At 20.5% G+C, this 19581-nt stretch overlaps 1 protein-coding gene across 7 annotated transcripts in view; it reads left to right on the plus strand.

Annotated features, from left to right (window-relative positions):
* Window positions 1-19581, plus strand: part of LOC122719684 — a 312904-nt gene that overhangs the window by 282229 nt on the left and 11094 nt on the right. For all 7 annotated transcript variants that reach the window (XM_043945705.1, XM_043945707.1, XM_043945709.1 and 4 more), the window contains 5 exons: window positions 5769-6065; window positions 10422-10532; window positions 13483-13707; window positions 14591-14745; window positions 18669-19448. In XM_043945705.1, coding sequence (XP_043801640.1) covers window positions 5769-6065; window positions 10422-10532; window positions 13483-13707; window positions 14591-14745; window positions 18669-19448 — 1568 coding nt within the window. The remainder of the gene's footprint in view (window positions 1-5768; window positions 6066-10421; window positions 10533-13482; window positions 13708-14590; window positions 14746-18668; window positions 19449-19581) is intronic.

The raw sequence follows: 19581 nt of genomic DNA on the forward strand, positions 1-19581 counted from the left end.
AGAAATGATACAGCAATTCTAAAATGAAATTTTCAATTTTGTAGATGCGAAATGTGATATCATACATAACACAAAGTATAATAAAGTGCTTGTAATTGACCTAATAATAATGATCTGATAATTATATTTATTTAAATTAAAAAATTCTATAAAATAAAAATTTTAAGTAAAATATTATTCATTTTCTTAAATAATAAAGAAATTTATTATTATATAAAATATTTTGTATTATATAGAATATTTATTATTATTACGAGACATTCATGACATAAGATATACATAAGATATATATATAAGACATCTTTAAAAGATCAATTCTGAATTCCAAATTTAAAAAATATGATATGTAAAAATATATATATATATTAATCAATATATATATTGTATATATTGTACATAAGCAATTTGCTAAGTTTATAAATATATATTGATTAAATATATATGTATAAATACAGTTGTTTTCCTATAAACTTAACTTTTAATATTGCTATTTGATTTAGAAGTTACATATAGATTATTGCCACATCTTTTCATTTCGATATTGAAGATTTTTTAAAACTAAACTATAATGTAAATCATATGAAATTGAAAAAAAGAAAGGATTATTAAATTACCACTTTGTTGAATTCGAATTTAAAAAAAAAAAATAGGAAGCTTTGAATTTTGTAGTTTTTATTGATTTTTAAAATTGATAAAATTAGCCAACAATGAATTTTTATTTAACTATTTGATTGAGTTTCTCTTTTTTAATTTTAATTTAGAAAATTCAATTTATTTAAATATTTTGCTATTTAAAAAATTTTTAATTTTTCAATATTGAAAATTATAAATAAATAAATTTATAAATAAATAAATAATAAATAAATTTTTATTCTGTAAATTTTATTCTGTAAATATTATTAATATTATTATTATTAAAATTTATTTTATTAATTATTTTATTTTATTTATTATTTATTATTATTTTAAGTTCGGTCAAAATTTTTTTTAAAAAAATATAATTATTCCTTTAATATAGAATAAACTTTATTGTTATGGAATTTTAAAAATTAACTTATAAATTAATTAATCTACAAATTTTTAAAAGATTAGTATTGCAATCAATAAGTGAGTCACATGATTCGTTATTATTATTGCGCTTATTTAAAAGAAGTCATTTAAAAGAATTATTCTTTGTCAATGAGACATTGCAATAATTCAATATGTGTTCATTTCATTGTTTGTTTATTATTTATTAATAAATTCAAATCTCAATATCTTGTATGTATACATTTTACATTTGATAAATGTAATACATAATAGTGTAATATATTATCAAGAAGTGAATCGATAATCATTAATAACTGCATAGATTTTAATAATTATGAGATATAAACGATGAGAATAATCATACGACAAATACAAATCGTCTATTGATTTCAACGAAGCCGTGTCGCGCAAGATTCTTTTTATCTTCGAAAGATCGGTAGTAATTATCCGTTCGTTTCTACGGCGATCGTTCGAGCCCTATTGGAGGATATTCAATCATTGCGTGGAATATCGATATTTTTTCACGCGACTGAGCCGTATTACGGATCGCTCGTGGATGAGAGCGGAATTTTTCTGGACGTGAATAATTTTGCAACGGAATCGCGGCGGCATATATCAGCGTGTATCGGCGTATTATCCGTTCCTTTGGAGTAGAAATATTCCCAATATTAGGAATATGTCGGATGGAAATGAAGCAAGTAAAATTTTATAGGGAAAAAAGTTTTATGTATCTTTTTTTCCTTTTTTTTTTATCGAGTTCATTTGAGAGGCTAGAAATTGTCAATGAGTAACTTGTTAAGAAAATTTTTTTTCTACTTTTGTGTAGAGTTAAGAATATTTCAGAGAATGTATTATTTACGAATTAATTTTTGAAGTAATAATATGAAAAATTTTAAATATTATATACGTTATTGATATTACAATAAAACTTCTATTATTTGTACTGATAAAGAGATAAGATTTTTAAATTAAAGAATTTTCAAATAATAAAACAGAATTTTTTTTTTATATGAATTTACATTTTGTATGAATGTACATTTGTACATTTTGAAGAAAATAATATGCTTATTTACAACAAAATTGAAAATTATTTTTATTAGAAAAAATTAGAATTTCTACTTTTTAGGAACAACTGCCAAATTGTACAAATTTTTTAATATATAATATATTTAATATATAAATTTTTTAATATATTAATATAAAAAAATATGCAATTTTTAAATAATTTTCCATTTCATTCTTTCATTTTTTTAATATTAATAACTATAGATTTTTCAATATTATATATTTTTGATAATTTCGTAACACATTCAGTTAATTTTTCAAATATTTCAATAATTAATACATTAAGTATATATATATCATCAATTTCAAATTAAATTTTATTTTCATTATTAGGATATGGAAAAATGTTTGCTTGCTGTGAATAAAAATAATATATAGTTCAAATAATAAAATGTTCGATTAATACAATAGAAATGTTCATTATTTCGGCTATTGAATAATTCTATTGTATATTATTATAGAATTTTACAATTATCTTAAAGTTTCTAAATACTTATATATATATATATACTGTTATTTACAAGTCTATTTGTTATTTTTTTTTAATTGTAAAATTGGAAAAAATATTGGATTTATTTATCACGTTGTTTTAGAAACATTACTTAACTTTTTCAAAAAATTAAAAAAATTAAAAAACTTTTATGAATTTTACCTTTGGTGTCAATTAACGAAATAATGAAAAATCTATTAATATAACGAAACGATAAATATAATTTTTAATTTAGATATACAATGCTTTACATTTTTTACAAATAATTTTTTATTAATAATATTTTTTATAGTTTTTTTATTAATATTCGAGATACTATTTCTTTTATATTTATTATAACATAAAATTGTACAAAAAATAGATTAAGAGATTAATTAAGAATTAGAATTTCCATAAGAAATTAAAAGAGAAAATATTTATTAAAAATATAAAAATTTTCAATTTGTTTTATTTAATTATATAATTTATCATTAATTATCTTATAAAATATCTAAAATTATCTCTTTTTATTTCTTTATAATTATTTAATTATAATTATTTACAGTTTTCAATATTTTTATTTTTATTATATGTGCAATATATTTTTCTTTTCGTTTTAAAATTCATACGATTACTATGAAAAAAATAAAAGGTTACTAAAAGTTTTAAAATCACACTTGATAAAAGTACATTCAGCATTTTATTTGAATCGATCATGAATAGTGGTAATATCAGATATAATCTTTTACCAGTTCCGATATGAATCATAGTTAAGATGAAGATAGAGGGAGATGACTGATGAAGATGAGTAAAAAGATGACTATTTCATCTAACACAAAAGACATATATCTTCGTTGTAACCATTCATTGTCATATAACGCCGAAATAGTATTTTTAGTGTACTTCTATTCGGCCTGCATATTATGTAAACGTAGCCAAATAAAATGTAAACTTTTATTAGAATTTAACAAAAATATCAACTTCATTTTTACTGTAATTAAATGATTAATCTTTTGTATACAACAAAAGATTATACTAATAACACTAACATTAGTATTATCAGAATATATAGCAAAGTAATAAATCGAACATTTAATAATATTAAAAGAAATACAAGAATATTGTTTATATTTAATAATTCTTTTATTATATGTATTCAAATCATTCAGGAGAACATTTGGAAAAAATTTAATATCTTGGAAGTTTAAGAACATCATTTTGAATATTTAATAAAATATTTTATTTCTCTTTGTCCAAAGTTTCTCTCTGAAATGGATTTTTTGTTAATTTTTTAAATATGCATTATAAAAAAAATGATTTATATGTAGATATATATTATTTATTGTTGAATAAATGTTATTCAACAATAAGAGCTATTTTAATAAGAAATATAGAAAATTAATATTTTGCATTAAGATGTTGGAGAGGAGAGAGATTTTCTCCTTAATAAGTTTGAAAAGGATTTATTGTACATTAAAAAATTAACTTGTCTGTAATTTTTCTATCATTTATAAGAAAAACAAGTTAATATCTTCAATAAGTTTTAAGAAAATAGTTTGTTTTAAGAAAATACTTTTGACACATTTTCTACGCACATATTTCTATAGAGATAAAAATAGATTTGACAGTTAGAAAATCACCACTATACTTTACATTATTCATGAATTATCATTTTTAACACATAACACTGTGTGTATATATATATATATGTATTGTATGTGTGTATATATATATATATATATATATGATATGTAATTATCAATATATATATATATATATTGATATGTAATTATCAATATTTTGCAAATCACTAAATAAAAACAAACGATGATAATAAATATTTTCGAATACGAATTTGAAATACGATTTATTGGTTGAGAATAATTTATGGAAAATGATTTAATGAAGAATTTAGAGAATAAAATATAATTTATATTGTGAATGGTAATAATGATTTAAAAATCATATTGTGAAACTTTATTTCACTTTGAACTATTTTTAATTATTAAAATAATTAATAACTTTATTGAAATTTTAATTTCTAACAAAAAAAGAAACAAATTTTATAAAATACACATTCATTTAAAAGTTTTACAATTAAAATATTTATTAAATAGGTATATTGCTTAGAATTTAAAGAAATTAGATAATTAGTAGATAAATATTATTGTAAAATACTAATATTATTATATTATGTCACAAATAAAAAGTAGAAACAATTATACTTAAATGTGCATAAAAATTTAAATACATTTTCAAAAATTAAATATATTTTTTTTAAACAAATTCTATTGTAACTTCTATAATTAGAAAAAAAAATCATTTGTAAACTAAAATTAAATTTTAATTTAAAAAATATTTTTTTTAAAATTGCTTTTTTTTAATAGAAAAAAAATTATTTATAAAATAAATAGAATACATAAATAAATTATATTGTTAAATATTATCATTTTATTTATTTCACTGTTTGTAAGAATAAAAATGAAATAATAATAGTAATAAATATATTTTTTATTGTGTATCTGATTATTAAATTTTTTTATAATTAGAAATTTACACAAACTATAGTATAATTTAATATGTTTCTAATATAAAGATATATAGATTGTTCGAAAAAAAAAAGATAAAAAATTTGAAGAATAATTTTATGAACTAAAATACGTATAAAAGCTAATATGTAAAAATATCAATTAAAACTTATTTTTAAAATTTTTAAAATTATAAATAATTCAATTTTGCATTGAATCAAATAAGATGAAGATAGAATGAAACAAAGATAGATCCGTTTCACTTTAATGCTATCTTATTTTACTTAATTCAAAATTATCTAAATTATAAATTTGAGAAATAAACTTTAACGAATATTTTTGTATATCTATTATTTATTATAATCTTTTTATTTTACTTTTTAATTTTTAAATTTAAAATCATTTTTTAAATTTTCTATATATTTAATCTAAATATTGTATATATTCCTTAAAATAACTTTTTATTTTACTTATTAAAATTAGAATTATTAAATCTTTCTTCAATTTCAATACTTTAAATTATCAATATTAATTTAATGATAATCATACTAATAACACTAACATTAGTATTATCAGAATATATAGCAAAGTAATAATAAGCGTATTTATGGTGTTAGAAGAGATTATAAGCTTAATATTGTGAGAAAAGAAATGTATGTGACTGGGCCTGTTGGTAGGTTCGAGCACGGCCATGGCAGTAGGCGGTGCGACCCTGGTGCATTGCGGAGGATCTGGAGGGGAAGACCGACCGGCCCATCTTGCCATTCCCTCGGGAGCTCTTGCACCCTCGTTGAATGCCGCTCTTGGCTCGAGCCTGAATTCCAGCTTGAATTCCAGCTTAAATTCCACATTGGGTAGCATCGGTGCCGCGGCAAGCGCGGCAACCGCTGCTACGGCCGCGGCCACAGCCACATGGCCGCCAACCTTATGGCAGTACCCTGCGGCGGCCGCGGCTGCTGCAGCTGCAGCTGCAGGTGAGTACTGAACACTTTTTTTTCTTTTATACATTTATTTTTTGAAGGAATCATTTTTTGGATTACTAATATTGTAATATATAAAATGCCTCTTTTCTGAAAGAAGAAGAGATTAACGTTTATTTATATATAATCATAATTTGCTTGAGTTTAATATGTTGATGTTTATATACAATTAGTACAATCAAAAAAATTTATTGTTATAGAGTATACAATAAAATATTTTTATCTATCAGTGATCAGATTGAAAAATAGAGAAAATATTAAAAGCTAATATATGTGAATCGGATAATATGGATAATGTATAGACGTTTAAATGAAATAATTTTTGAGGAATATATTCTATTTGAATACATGTAATATAAGATTAATTTTTATTTCCTTTGGTAAAATAAAATTGAATAAATATATAAAATAAGTAATAAATTAATTAAAATAAATTTTTTAAAATATAAGTATGGTATGTATTTATCAAAATAATTTTTGGAATGAAATTACTATAATATTTTTGATAGATGTAAAAAATTAATTAAATGGTAAATAACTGAATATTTTTCAAATTTTTCAAATTTAAAAAAACATTTTTAAATTTTTACAAATTTGAAATAGGTGCTAATAAAAATAGTTTGAGGAATTAACAGAAAAATTTATCTCGAAAAGATTAAAAATTATTATTAAACACATTTTTTATTCTTTATCCAGTAATTCATAGATATTGTTTATAAAATTCTAAAAATATATAACTAAGTATCAATAACATTTTTATTATATCAAATCTCGTTCAAGATAAATTCTTTTTTATTCTTCTTTTTTTCTTTATTATATATTTACGTATTAAATAATAGTATCAAATTTTTATGTTCAAATTTAATTCTATATAATTGGATATAAAGAGAAAAATAAAAAACTTGCAGTTTATCATTTGTTAAGACTTTGTTCCTAATTCCATGAATTAGTAGCATTACAACCACTGGATTCGTTTTTTTTTTTTTTTGGTTAATTCTTCAGCGGATTGCATGGCAGAATAAATCACTTCAGTAATCAGATATTTATTTACAAATTTGTGACCGCCATTTAATTAAACCGAGCAAATCTTTGGTATTTGGTGCGTCATCGCATTCCATTCATCGTTGCATTCAACGCATTGTTTATCTCATGTGACATTGAGAATTTTTTGGATTTTCCAAAAAATTGCCGCAATTAATTTTATTCATTTGTTTAGAATAGAAATATCCAATGTATAACGAGTGCGTACTTATCAAATGACCATTTTTAATAACTTTGTAAATTGTTTCAGGATTATCTACTTTTTTAATACAATAGACAATTTCAAACGATTTAAAATCTGAATATCTTGAAAAAATATAAAGAGAATTCAGCTTTCAAAATAACTCGAATAAAAACTCAAAAATCAAAAGAATTATGAAACTATAGTAAAATCAACCTATTTAATAAGATAAAAGATTTTAGAGAGAATAATAAAAAATTTTTTAAAAATTTCAAAAAATAAACAGATTATTTAGGTAATCAGATTAATTAGATATTTATCTTAAGTATCTCTTTAAGAAAAACCAAATAATAATAGATAACCAATTATAAGTTTCAAATATTGTTAATATAAAAAATTGATTTATTAATGGATTATTATAAAATATATATATATATATATATATATAACATTTTTTTTTATTATATATATATTTTATAATAATTCATTAATAAATCAATTTTTTTATTTATATATATCTATGTATGTATTTATATTATATATATCTATTTATATATATATTTTTTATTATATATATTTATATATATTTTTTTATTATATATAATTTTTATTTATTATATATATATTATATATATATTTTTTTATTAATAAATCAATTTTATATATATATAATATTTTATAATAATCCATTAATAAATTAATTTTTTATATTAACAATATTTTAATAACAATGTTTTAATTTTAATTTTTTAATAGTTTAATTAATTTAGTTTAATTAATTTAATTTTAATTTTTTTAATATATATATATATATATATATTATAAATAAAAGCATTCAATTATTGAATTTGTTTTATCATTATCAATATGATCTTTTGAAATAGATATTTAATGTTGTTTTATATTTTTGGAGATTTGAAGTAAATTAATTAAATTTATTTCAAATGAATTGAAATTATATATGAAATTGAAATATATATGAATTGAAATTATATTTATTTCAAATAATTGAAATTATTTCAAATGAAGAAATTTAATTCGAAATTCGAATAATTTAGATCATCTGAATGAATTATATTCGAAATTTGAGAATTCACTGTAATATAATTGTTAATATAATTGGGTCACAAAATCATAATTTTCTTTTGACTTCAAAAAATAATTTCCCAATTGATTTGCTAATTATTCTATTTTTAATTTGAATTTCCATTTTTTTTTATATTTTTGATTAATTCGTAAAATAATCTTTTCGATTCCAATGAGCTTATAAGTTTGAATAGTTATCAGAAAATTTTAAACAATTTTTTTCTATACGTATAATTGATATAACAGTAAACGCAAGATACCTTTCATATCTTTCATCAACTATTATATATTTATTTTAGATATATAATAGTGGTCGTATTTTTGTTTAATAATCCAATGAAAAAGAGTAGCTTACATATTTGATTGTTTCATATTAGATCGTTTTTCAAAAAATTCTTATTAATTGAATTGAATAAAAGAATTTAAAATATTAATTAAATTAATTTCATTAAAAAGGATTTCTTATAAGCATTAAAAGATTACAGAAACATTTAGCATTAATATTGGTCATTACATCAATATTATAGTAATATTTCAAAATTTTCAAGTATAAATGAATTTATGAAGATTTAAGTTTTAATTTTCTTATTATGTTTTGAATTAGAATTATAAATTCTATTTATATTACAAATTATTATATTACAAATATAAAATATAAAAGCAGAAAAGTCATTTTTATTTAATTTGATAATAAATTGTAAAAATAAAAAAGTCCTAATTTGTAAAAAACGAAAAATTTATCTAATATTGACCAGTAATTTTAATTAAAAAATTATTAAGTATATATAATGTTAATAAAAATATTTAAATATTTAATTTTTAATAAATAATAATAAATATTTAATTAAATAAAGAATTTTTTATTCAAATTCAAATTCAAATCATTATAAATTAAAATAAAATAAATATTTTCTTGATTTGTATATTCAATACATATCGATACATTCATGTGTATCGATTCATATATATTGATCATTTTAATTATTACACAACGAAATTATAATATATATAATTTAATATATATAATAATATATATAATTATATATATATAAAACAAAGGAGAATTTCAAAATAATTTTCTAGGAATATATGTATTTGTTACACAATATTTTCAAATAGTGCGATTTCGAGTAGAATTCATTTCTTGTTTGCAAGAATGACCTCCTTCGGTGACCGAGTGACATTTATCCGAATAACATCTATGTATATTCGCCTTGGACATTTTCGTGCTCTCTAAATCATTCACAAACTTTTGCATTCAAATTGTCGATTTTTAACTCTTTGCTCACATTTTTGATCTGTCTATTGATTTTCTTAATCACGATTGAAGAAATGACGCAATGCCACGAAAAATTTTTTGACCTCGTTCCATACTCGATAAAAAATGGTTTTTAATTTAAGCTGACAGCGAAGTATTGGGAAATTCTTCGATGGAGAAAGGTTTGAAATTTGCAGGAAATATGGAATAAAAGGATGAAAACAATGTATATGTGGTGATTTTATCGTAGATATAAAAATGAACGAGATTTTATTGTTTGTACTAAGAATGGTGGTACTTTTTTATTATTTTTTCTTGTTATTTTTTTTTTTTTTTTGGTAAAAAAATTGTTAAATAAATGGAATTTTCTATTTAATTTAACGTAACATTTTTTTTTTTTGAATTTCAAAATATAGTGAAAACATTGCATTAGTTTATGAAGTTTCAAAATCAGAGTGCAGATTTTTTTAATATTCATGTCATTTTTTGTATACTTATCATTTAAATACTAAATCAATAAATATTTTTGCTTATTTAATAAAAATTTATTCTTCGCATATTCCATTAAATTAAATTCTGAAATTTTTTATATTTAATTATAATATTTTTTTATAAATTCAAGTTTTTTCATATAAAATTACTTATCAATTAAAATTTAATAAGTAAGATTAATTTTATCAAAATAAAATTTTTATATTCTTTATTTTATTTTCATAAAACAAAATTTTAATATTAAATTTAATATTTTAATCATAATTTATTAATTCATTAAAAAATTTTACAGCGATGCCAATGGAACCAGTTGGTTTTCCTCAGATGGGTGTTGGTCTTCAAGGTGGCCTACAATTGGTTAGAGATCCAACGACAGGTCATCTTCTCCTTATTCATGCGGCTGGTATGTTAAATGCAATGTAAAATAAATAATATTAAATTATAAAAAGTCTGTTGGCATTTTTTTATAAGAATGTTATTTAAATATTTTTATTTAATATTAATAATTTTATATAAAATGTTATTTATTCAATGATGTATACATAGCATTTTATATAAATCATTTTATTTTATGATATTCTATCATCTCTTAGATGATTTTAATTTTTTTTTATTTAATAAAATTCTTAATTTTTTAAAATATTTATTTATATTATTTGTATTAAAATATTTTACATTAAATATTCATGATTTTTCATTGATTTTGATAAGAAAAATTTGATAATTATGAAATATGTAAATTAAAAATCAAATAAATATGATAAGCGAAATAAAATATCCTATTTTAAATTATAATAATTTTATTATTTAAATATTTAAACAAATGTGTCCAATCGTATATTATTTTAATAAAAAACTCCTTTTTCAACAATTATAAAAAACAAGAAATAGCTATTTAGTATATTTTTATTATATATTTTTATTATATTCTTTTTATTATAAAAGTTTATAATAAAATTAATAAATTATTCTTTTAATAGAAAAAAAATAATCCTAATAAAAAAAAGATATTTATTTCGAAATAGACTTATTACATAACTTTATTATATTCATTATATTATATNTTTTATCTTAAAATATACATATTTTCAAGTATATAAACAAATGATGATTTATTAAATGATAATTGTTAAATTCCATTACCAAACTTATATATCATTAAACATTTAATAGCATTAAATTGGATAATTTTTTTGCATTATGACATCATTAACACAAATCGAGAAACAATACGCGAGAAAAAAGAAATTTATGAGATATTTTTACAAATTGAATATTAATATATACTAACTATAAGATAGTAATGAATGAAAATATTAATAAACTGCATGTTAAAAAGTACAGTAGATATATCGAAGAAAAAAAATTTAATTATTTTTATATTGAAATGATATATTAAATGCATTATTGATAAAATAGTTTTTATTTATTTACTTCAAAAATAAATGTTCAAATTTTAGTACCGTATACAATAATGAAAAAAGAATATAAATATAAACATATCTGAAAATTCTTTCTTTTGAAAATATATAAACATTTTTGTTCATTTTGAAATTCTTTTCAAAATATATAAATATTTTTGTTCATTTCGAAATTTATATGAATAAATATGAATAAAAGATTTATAAAATTTAATTCTTTTATTAAATGTTTAAATTAAAAGTAAATATAGTAGAGCAAATTGCAGTAGAGCAAATTAGCTTGATATTGAAAGCAATTTATTTATATTATAAAGTAATAGATTTCTATTTAAATATTTGATAATTACGGTCTTCTAGGAAGTTTCATTTTAATATCGATTAGGTAGATATAAACAAGCTAATGAAAATTATAAAGAATATTATTATGATGCATATATTAGTGCAATATAAAATTACTTAAATAAATTTTAAATATTTTTTAAAATAAAATAAAATATTCTATCATAAAAAAAATATTTATATTTATATTTTAAATAAAAAAAGTTTTTGGTTCTATTTCCATTCTTAAAAAAAATAAAATATAATACAAAAATTTGACTACTTATTTCTGAAATACTTTTTCTTTTTTAATATAATAAAATGTAAATACATAATATTTCAGAATTCTTTTCTTTTTTATGTGATAAAATATTTTTTTATAACTGTTATAGAGAGTTTTTTTTTCATATATGACAAAATTATATGTAAAGGAATTAATTTGCGAGAAATATAAAATAGAATATTTAATGATTATCTAGGAAAGGAATTTCTCATTAAATTTGATAAAATATATTTTAAAATACACATAAGAATATATTTGTTGTATATCGTATTTTAAGATTTGAAATAAGTTTTGATTAGATTTGATATTGATATAAGTTTAGATTAAGTTAGATTAATTTAAATTGAATAATAAATAATAACAACAATTTAGAATTTTATAATATATTATTATCAATATTATTTAGATTAATTCAGTGAAATATCAAAAAAAGAGTCATAAGTTTCTTCAATTATTAACCTCAATTGACATCAATTCAATAAAAGATAATTTAAAATAATGATTCCTTTTTATGTTTCCAAGTTAGTTTGGTTAGGTTAGATAAAATTGCGACTATTTAAATCAAATTATAACGTAAAAACAAAATTATAATCTAATTTAATACAAATTTAATATTTTCATCTGTAAAATATTGAAAAATTATATAGTATTATTGAAATAACTTTTTAACAATGAAAAATGATTAAAATCTTTTGAGAATTGATTAAATTAATGTATAATAATCTACAATATAGTACTTATTTATATCAAAATCATTGGAGTTAACTTTAAACTATATACAATAATGTTCCAAAAAAAGCAACAGTCGTATGGCTCGAAATCATCGGTATCCTCACTTCTTTATTTATAATATAATATCATCTGCAAAATAAGAAATCCGAAAATGAGTGACAGATCCATGAAAGTAAGAAACTACAATCTTTATATCTTCAAAATTGTTTAGTGATAGAGGAAGATGATGTTCTACTGTTTTCTAAAGAATAGCATTGTTATTCACTCAATCACTTTATAATTTACCGTTATCTTACTCGCTATTTTGTATTTTTTCTTGTTCTTTTTGAAAACAAAAATCGAATAATATAGTTATTTGATTCATAGAAATTAATCCTCAGTATATATTTTTTTCAAAGTAATATTTTTTTTATCTATGATATATAGGATTAAAAATTTTTACTAATATCTCGTAAACTAATGCTATGCGGCGGATATATGTATAAAAAAATTTGTTTAGAATGTTAAATTTATAATATATTTCAAGATCATAAAAATTAATAAGTCCCTTTTCCTAAATAATTTTTATATTTTTGAAAAACATGATTTTTCTTTTATAGAACAAATGCAACAAGCAGTAGTATGGCCAAATTATTCGAATCATAATAATGGAAATGTCGCGCCACCGTCTCTTTTGCTTCCGCCTCCACCACCATCTCTTCAGCTCTTGAGCGATATCGGTGGCGCAAGACTAGTCCTCACTGAAAGCAAAAGAAAACAGCAGAGTACTTTACCTATTGTCAAAATAGAAGCAGATTGTGGCACCAATCCTACTACTATAATCAGTAAGTCATACATATTTTTTGAAATGAAAATTTTGAATTAAATTATTAATAGATATATGGAAAAAATGAAATTAAATTGTATGGAATATATAAAGAATTGAATAGAAAGAAATTATATTTTGATTATCACAATAGAAAGTTTTGTTGTTATAGGTTATAACAATTGTATTACGATCAAAAATATTTTAATATTTTCTTATATAAAAAATTAGATGATATTGAATAATTAATTGAATAAAAAATCTCATAAATTTAAAATTCTTTTATTATTTTAATTTTGAAATGCAATTAACATTTTTAATGATAAAAATCATTATTAAATAAAAAATTTATATATACTTTTTTACTTCAGTTTTAGTTTTCACTGCTCTTTTAACAATATTATTAAAAATTCTTTCTTAGTAGTATATTATATATATATATATTAATAAAGTATTAAAAATATTTTTATAAATTCTTCAATTAATATTTTCTTTTTGAAATATATTTGTAATAATTTTGAGATTCACTATAGAAAAAAAAAATAAGAACATTTTTGAAATTATAAAATTTCATACAATTATATTTCCATATTTCATAGAAGTCTAAAACTATTCTACTAAAGTAATTGAGATAATTAATCATAAATTAAATAATAAAAAAAAAGAATGACACTTGATTTATTTACTAAAAATAATAATAAATAAATTGTTTTTTTACTTCCATAAATTTTTAAATTATATAAAATGTATGTCATGCACATTATCTAAAAAAAAAAAATCTTATGTCAATAAAAATCAAGATCAAGCAAACATTTATTTATCCATATATTTATATGAAAATTCATCGATGACTGACTAGAAAAATAATTTCCTAGATAATATTGAAATCCTAAATTTCATAGCCTCAACGGAATCAACAAAGGCATTGCAGACTGTGACTTCGATGACGGGAACCCTCGTACCAGATACACCCCTTGTAACCACGTTGCATTATTATCCTCATGCTCCTGCATTGGTGCAAATCAGTCAAGCCGAGCCAACGCATTGCAGATCACAGGTAAGTGTTCTCTTCATTTTTCCATTCTATTCACAGCTTTCCATCTGTCGCTATTATCCTGTTTCTTTCTTTTCTATCGTTTCCTTATTTCTCTTTTCTCTATCTATATTCGTCAATCTTATGTCGAATTGAGCATAGTGACAAGAGAGAAAAGCAAACGATGCAGAGAAGGAGCAACAATAATTATGTCAAACTCGGGGCGCGATCCAACCATTCTCAAAATGCGGAAATGTTATAACACATTGTATAATCATGCACAAACCTATTTGCATTTTTATCTGCATACATATTACTAACCAGTTCGTTGTTGACCTTGCAATTCCTCGGAAGCTTAATGCTTCTTGTTAATTTCCCGGGCTTTGATTTATTCTTCTCTTCGTTTTTCGCCATTTCTGTGTTTTCGTTTTATCACTTTCTTTTTTTTTATCCAGATTTTATTTTATTCGTTTTTTAATTTTTTTTCTCTTATTGCTATTTTATAACTATTAAATTATTTTTATAGATAGATAGTAATTTTTATAATAGATAGTAGTAATATCGAAATTTGAATATTAATAATAGAAAATGAAAAATTTAATATTGAATCGAACATGATATTTTAGCATCGCTAATAATCATATTAATTTAATATATATATCTCAAAATTGAAAAATCATTTCGTTTATTTAATTATTTTTAATTTTTATTAATATTCAAGATTTTTTAATTAATTTTTTGATTTTAATGCTTTTAGCAATATATTAGATATTAAATCAAATAATATTAAATTATAAATTAGAATAAGAATTTATAAAAATATCAATGTATATGCGAATCAAAATCTAATAGAAAATAAAACAATTCGATAAGAAAAAGAAAAATATTTTGATTCTCAACAATTTAGACAGATTTGTAATTTAAAGATAAATACAAAAAATAAAGCTATTATAATACAGTACTTTCTTTTACAATAATCAGTTGTATTTTCAATTATAAATATTTATTATGTAATATAAAATATTTAATCGAATTTGAAAAAAATTACGTTTAATATGATATTTTATCGTTATAAATTGAAAATCAAATGGAAAATAAGAAATAAAAATTTTTTTTTTCTACTTTATATGATAATTTTTATCATATAAAAATATTTGTTGAATATTGTTGAAAATTATTTCTAAATTTTTAATTTTCTAATTGAATTAATTTTTTTGTTTAAATTTTATTGAGAAAAATTTCTTTATAAATCTATCTATTTCTTTATAATATCTATCTTTTAAATTAGATTAAATTTTGTATCACATAATAATACAATTTCCGAAGTATTAATATTTTTCTATTTTTTTTAATTTGTCATTTTTATTCGAAATCTAATTTTGATATTCACTTTTTTCTTTAGTAATTCATAATACGATGGTGTTAATTAGTTATACAAATAGCTTTTTAATAAATAAAAACTTTTTCTTAATAATGTAATTCTTTACTTATACTCTTTTATTATTTTTTTATTATAACATGAGTCTTTTTGAAGCATTAAGTTTAAAGAATTTTTAAGTAATAGGTTATCATTTTATTCTTTTTTTTGTTATTTCATTTTTTTTTCTTTCTTTTTCTTCCTTCTATTTTATTCATTTTTTATCTTTATTCTTTTTCTTGCAATAAACGCTATTCCTATTTCTAATTGCTCCTAAAATTATGGAATAGTGCATATGATTTTCTTTTTATCTATAATTTCTTTTAAACAGATTATAATTTTTGCTCAATTAAAATCGAATATAATATATATATATCTACGTTTCTAGAAAATAATTTTTATAAACAAGATTTTTTGGAATTTTTTGGAATAGTTTTCAAATTTATAATTTTTTTTTTAAATTTTAGATAATAATTTTTGAAAAATAATATTAAAAATATAAAAATTTATATTTAATTTTATTATAACTAAATAAACTAAATATATAAATATTTATTATTTTATTATTTAATTATTTTGCATTGTTATTATTCATTAACTTTTAAAAATAATATTAAAAATATAAAAATTTATATTTAATTTTATTGTAACTATATAAATTAAATATACAAATATTTATTATTTTATTATTTAATTATTTTGCATTGCTATTATTCATTAACTTTTAATACAATTGAAGCCTAATATCTTAATTTTTTTATACGTTGCAAAATTTTTGAAAGTTAAAAATTTTTTAATTTTTTATAATATTAACATTAGCAAAGTTTTAATTTTATGAAAATTATATTTTATGAAATTCTTAATCATGAGTAAAAGATTTATTATTCTCTTAATGAACGGATTTAATTGAATGTAGATTAAGAACAAATATAAATATTTACATTGTTTCCAATATCATTACTAATTATGTTTGTCTCTTCTTAATTTTTCGCAATTAATAATCTTTATCTTGTATTGTAATTGGAATTATATACGATATAATATTATATATATTTCTGTACTAGTATATATCAGAAATATCAAAATATAGATATTAGTTTTAATTTGAACATAAAAATTATCTATTCAGATTATTTTTAATATAGCATTATTATTTTATTCTAAATTTATTTTTTTTCAAAACTTACTTACATAATTGTTACATAATTGTTAATTTTTTAATATAATTGAATGCTATCTAGAAATATTTTATATTTACAATTAGAAATTGATTTGTATGATAATTATCTTATTAAATATATATAAATAAATAATTTAAAATAAACACTTATCAAATATTGAATTACAAGATTCTAAATTTCATATTTTCGCTTAATAAACAAATTTTTCTGATTCTTTCATTTAATGCTTTGTAGAACATGGCTGGTTTTGCTTTTGGTCCTCCTGTTATAAACTCGTAACGCGTTGTGGCAAATTTTAATAAAGTTGGACAAAGTATATTTAAAATGATTAAATAAATTGTGTAAGGAAATGAAAATAATAATCAAATATAATCAAATTATAATCTTAATAATCTTTGTTGAGTAAATTGCATATGTGCGTTTAATTTTTCTATATTCAACAAATAGTAATTATATTCGTATTTATATTTAAAAGAAAATGTTAGAAATATATATGTAACAATATCCTGTGTGTTTATTCTTAATTATTTTGGAATAGAATACTTTTACAAAACAGAAAAGAAATTTGATATTTTGTATTACTTAACTTATCTGATGATTAATTATATTTTTTTCTTTTGTGAATATATTTGTCTTTTTCATTACACGTGTAATTAATATTTGTTATAAAATAATTTATTTATAAACATAAGTAATTCATGTATTCTTTTATAATTATTCGATACATTCAAGCACATTATGTAAATGTTATGTATCTGTTATCAAATATGATAATATTGTTTTCAAAAGTCAAATATTAATTTATTCCTGGAAGATTATACATTTATGTTCTTTATATTCAAGAAAGGATTCTAAAACATAAGTAACATTTGATATTTATTTAGTATTTTAATAAGAAAAAATATTATAATTTAGAAAATTTTGAAAGAAAAAACTAAATTCAATTTTTTTTAAATAATAAATATAAGTTAAATATTTTATTATGAATGAAAATTGGATTTTTTGATCTGAAATTTCAAATTGTATTTAAATCTAATAAAAATATTAAATAATTTCCCAATTCAACATCATCATAATTCATAACCTTCCTCAAATATTTAAAATTGAAAAAAAAACTAATTAAACAATAAAAAAAATTCATGTTCAATCATAGAAAAATCTCAAACATTTGTCTGATCAACTTGTAAAAATTGAAATCATCTTAACCGAAAATTTCAAAAGTAATCATTTCTAATTAGTTCCTCTTGATGTGGGTTGACCCGGTTCAATCTCTCATCTTGGTCCAACTTCGTTGAAATTCGCCATTGCCTAACTCGCCGATACTTGATCCTCGAATATCCTGCGCGTAGCAGCGAAATTCGTTTCTGTCGAAGGCGACCTCGCCGGTCTCGTGTTTGACGCCGCCGCCAGAGGTGACGCCGATCCACACGATCGAGCCACCGGAAGTGGGGCTGATAGTGGGGGTGCAGGATGCGTCGAACCAGACGGACGCACCGGAACCGGAGGATCAGGAGCAACCGTTGGTCGAGGCATGCGTGAAGCAGGAGCAAAGTTTGAGTCCCTGTCAGTTGCAGAACTCGGCCAACCTGACAACCACTACCACCAACCTGACGAATTTGACCAATTTCGAGATCGTGGCCACATCGCCGGAGAAGGTGTGCAATGTCGTTCGAATAACCACCACCACCACGACCGTGAATCCAGGGGTATGTGGCATCGTGGGTAAGGTAGACAAAGCAGAGAACACGATCATCAATATGGCCGATTGTCCGAAATACTCGATCACGAAGGAGTGTAGGAGTGTAACATCGATCGACAGGACGATCGAACATGTGGTCACCAGGCAAATCGATAGAGAGCATGAAGATAAAAGTCATGTAGAGGAAGAGGAGAATGAGTCGCTTGAGGAGGAGAGGATACCATGCAGGGACATCAGGAATGGACCGAGAATTATTGAAATTACCGAAGAAAATTGTGATAGTTTTCACGAAAATTTGGAATTTTTTGGGAGAAAAAGAGATCATTCGTTGGATAGACATAAAGATAAAAATAAAAGTTATATTTCTGAAACTGGTAGTATTGAACAAGAAGATGAAACTAATACAACGAGAGCTGTTGAAAAGTGCGAGGTAAGGATTGTGGAAATATATTTTTTTTTTATTTTGAAATTTAGATAAATAAAGATATTCCTTTTTAAATAAAAATTAAAAAGTTGTATTATGGAATAATTATTTGTTTTTGGATAAAAAAGAATTTTTTCAA

The sequence above is a fragment of the Apis laboriosa genome, unplaced genomic scaffold (assembly GCF_014066325.1).
Source record: "Apis laboriosa isolate Shangri-la unplaced genomic scaffold, ASM1406632v1 scaffold93_cov139, whole genome shotgun sequence".
Taxonomy (NCBI): Eukaryota; Metazoa; Arthropoda; class Insecta; order Hymenoptera; family Apidae; genus Apis; species Apis laboriosa.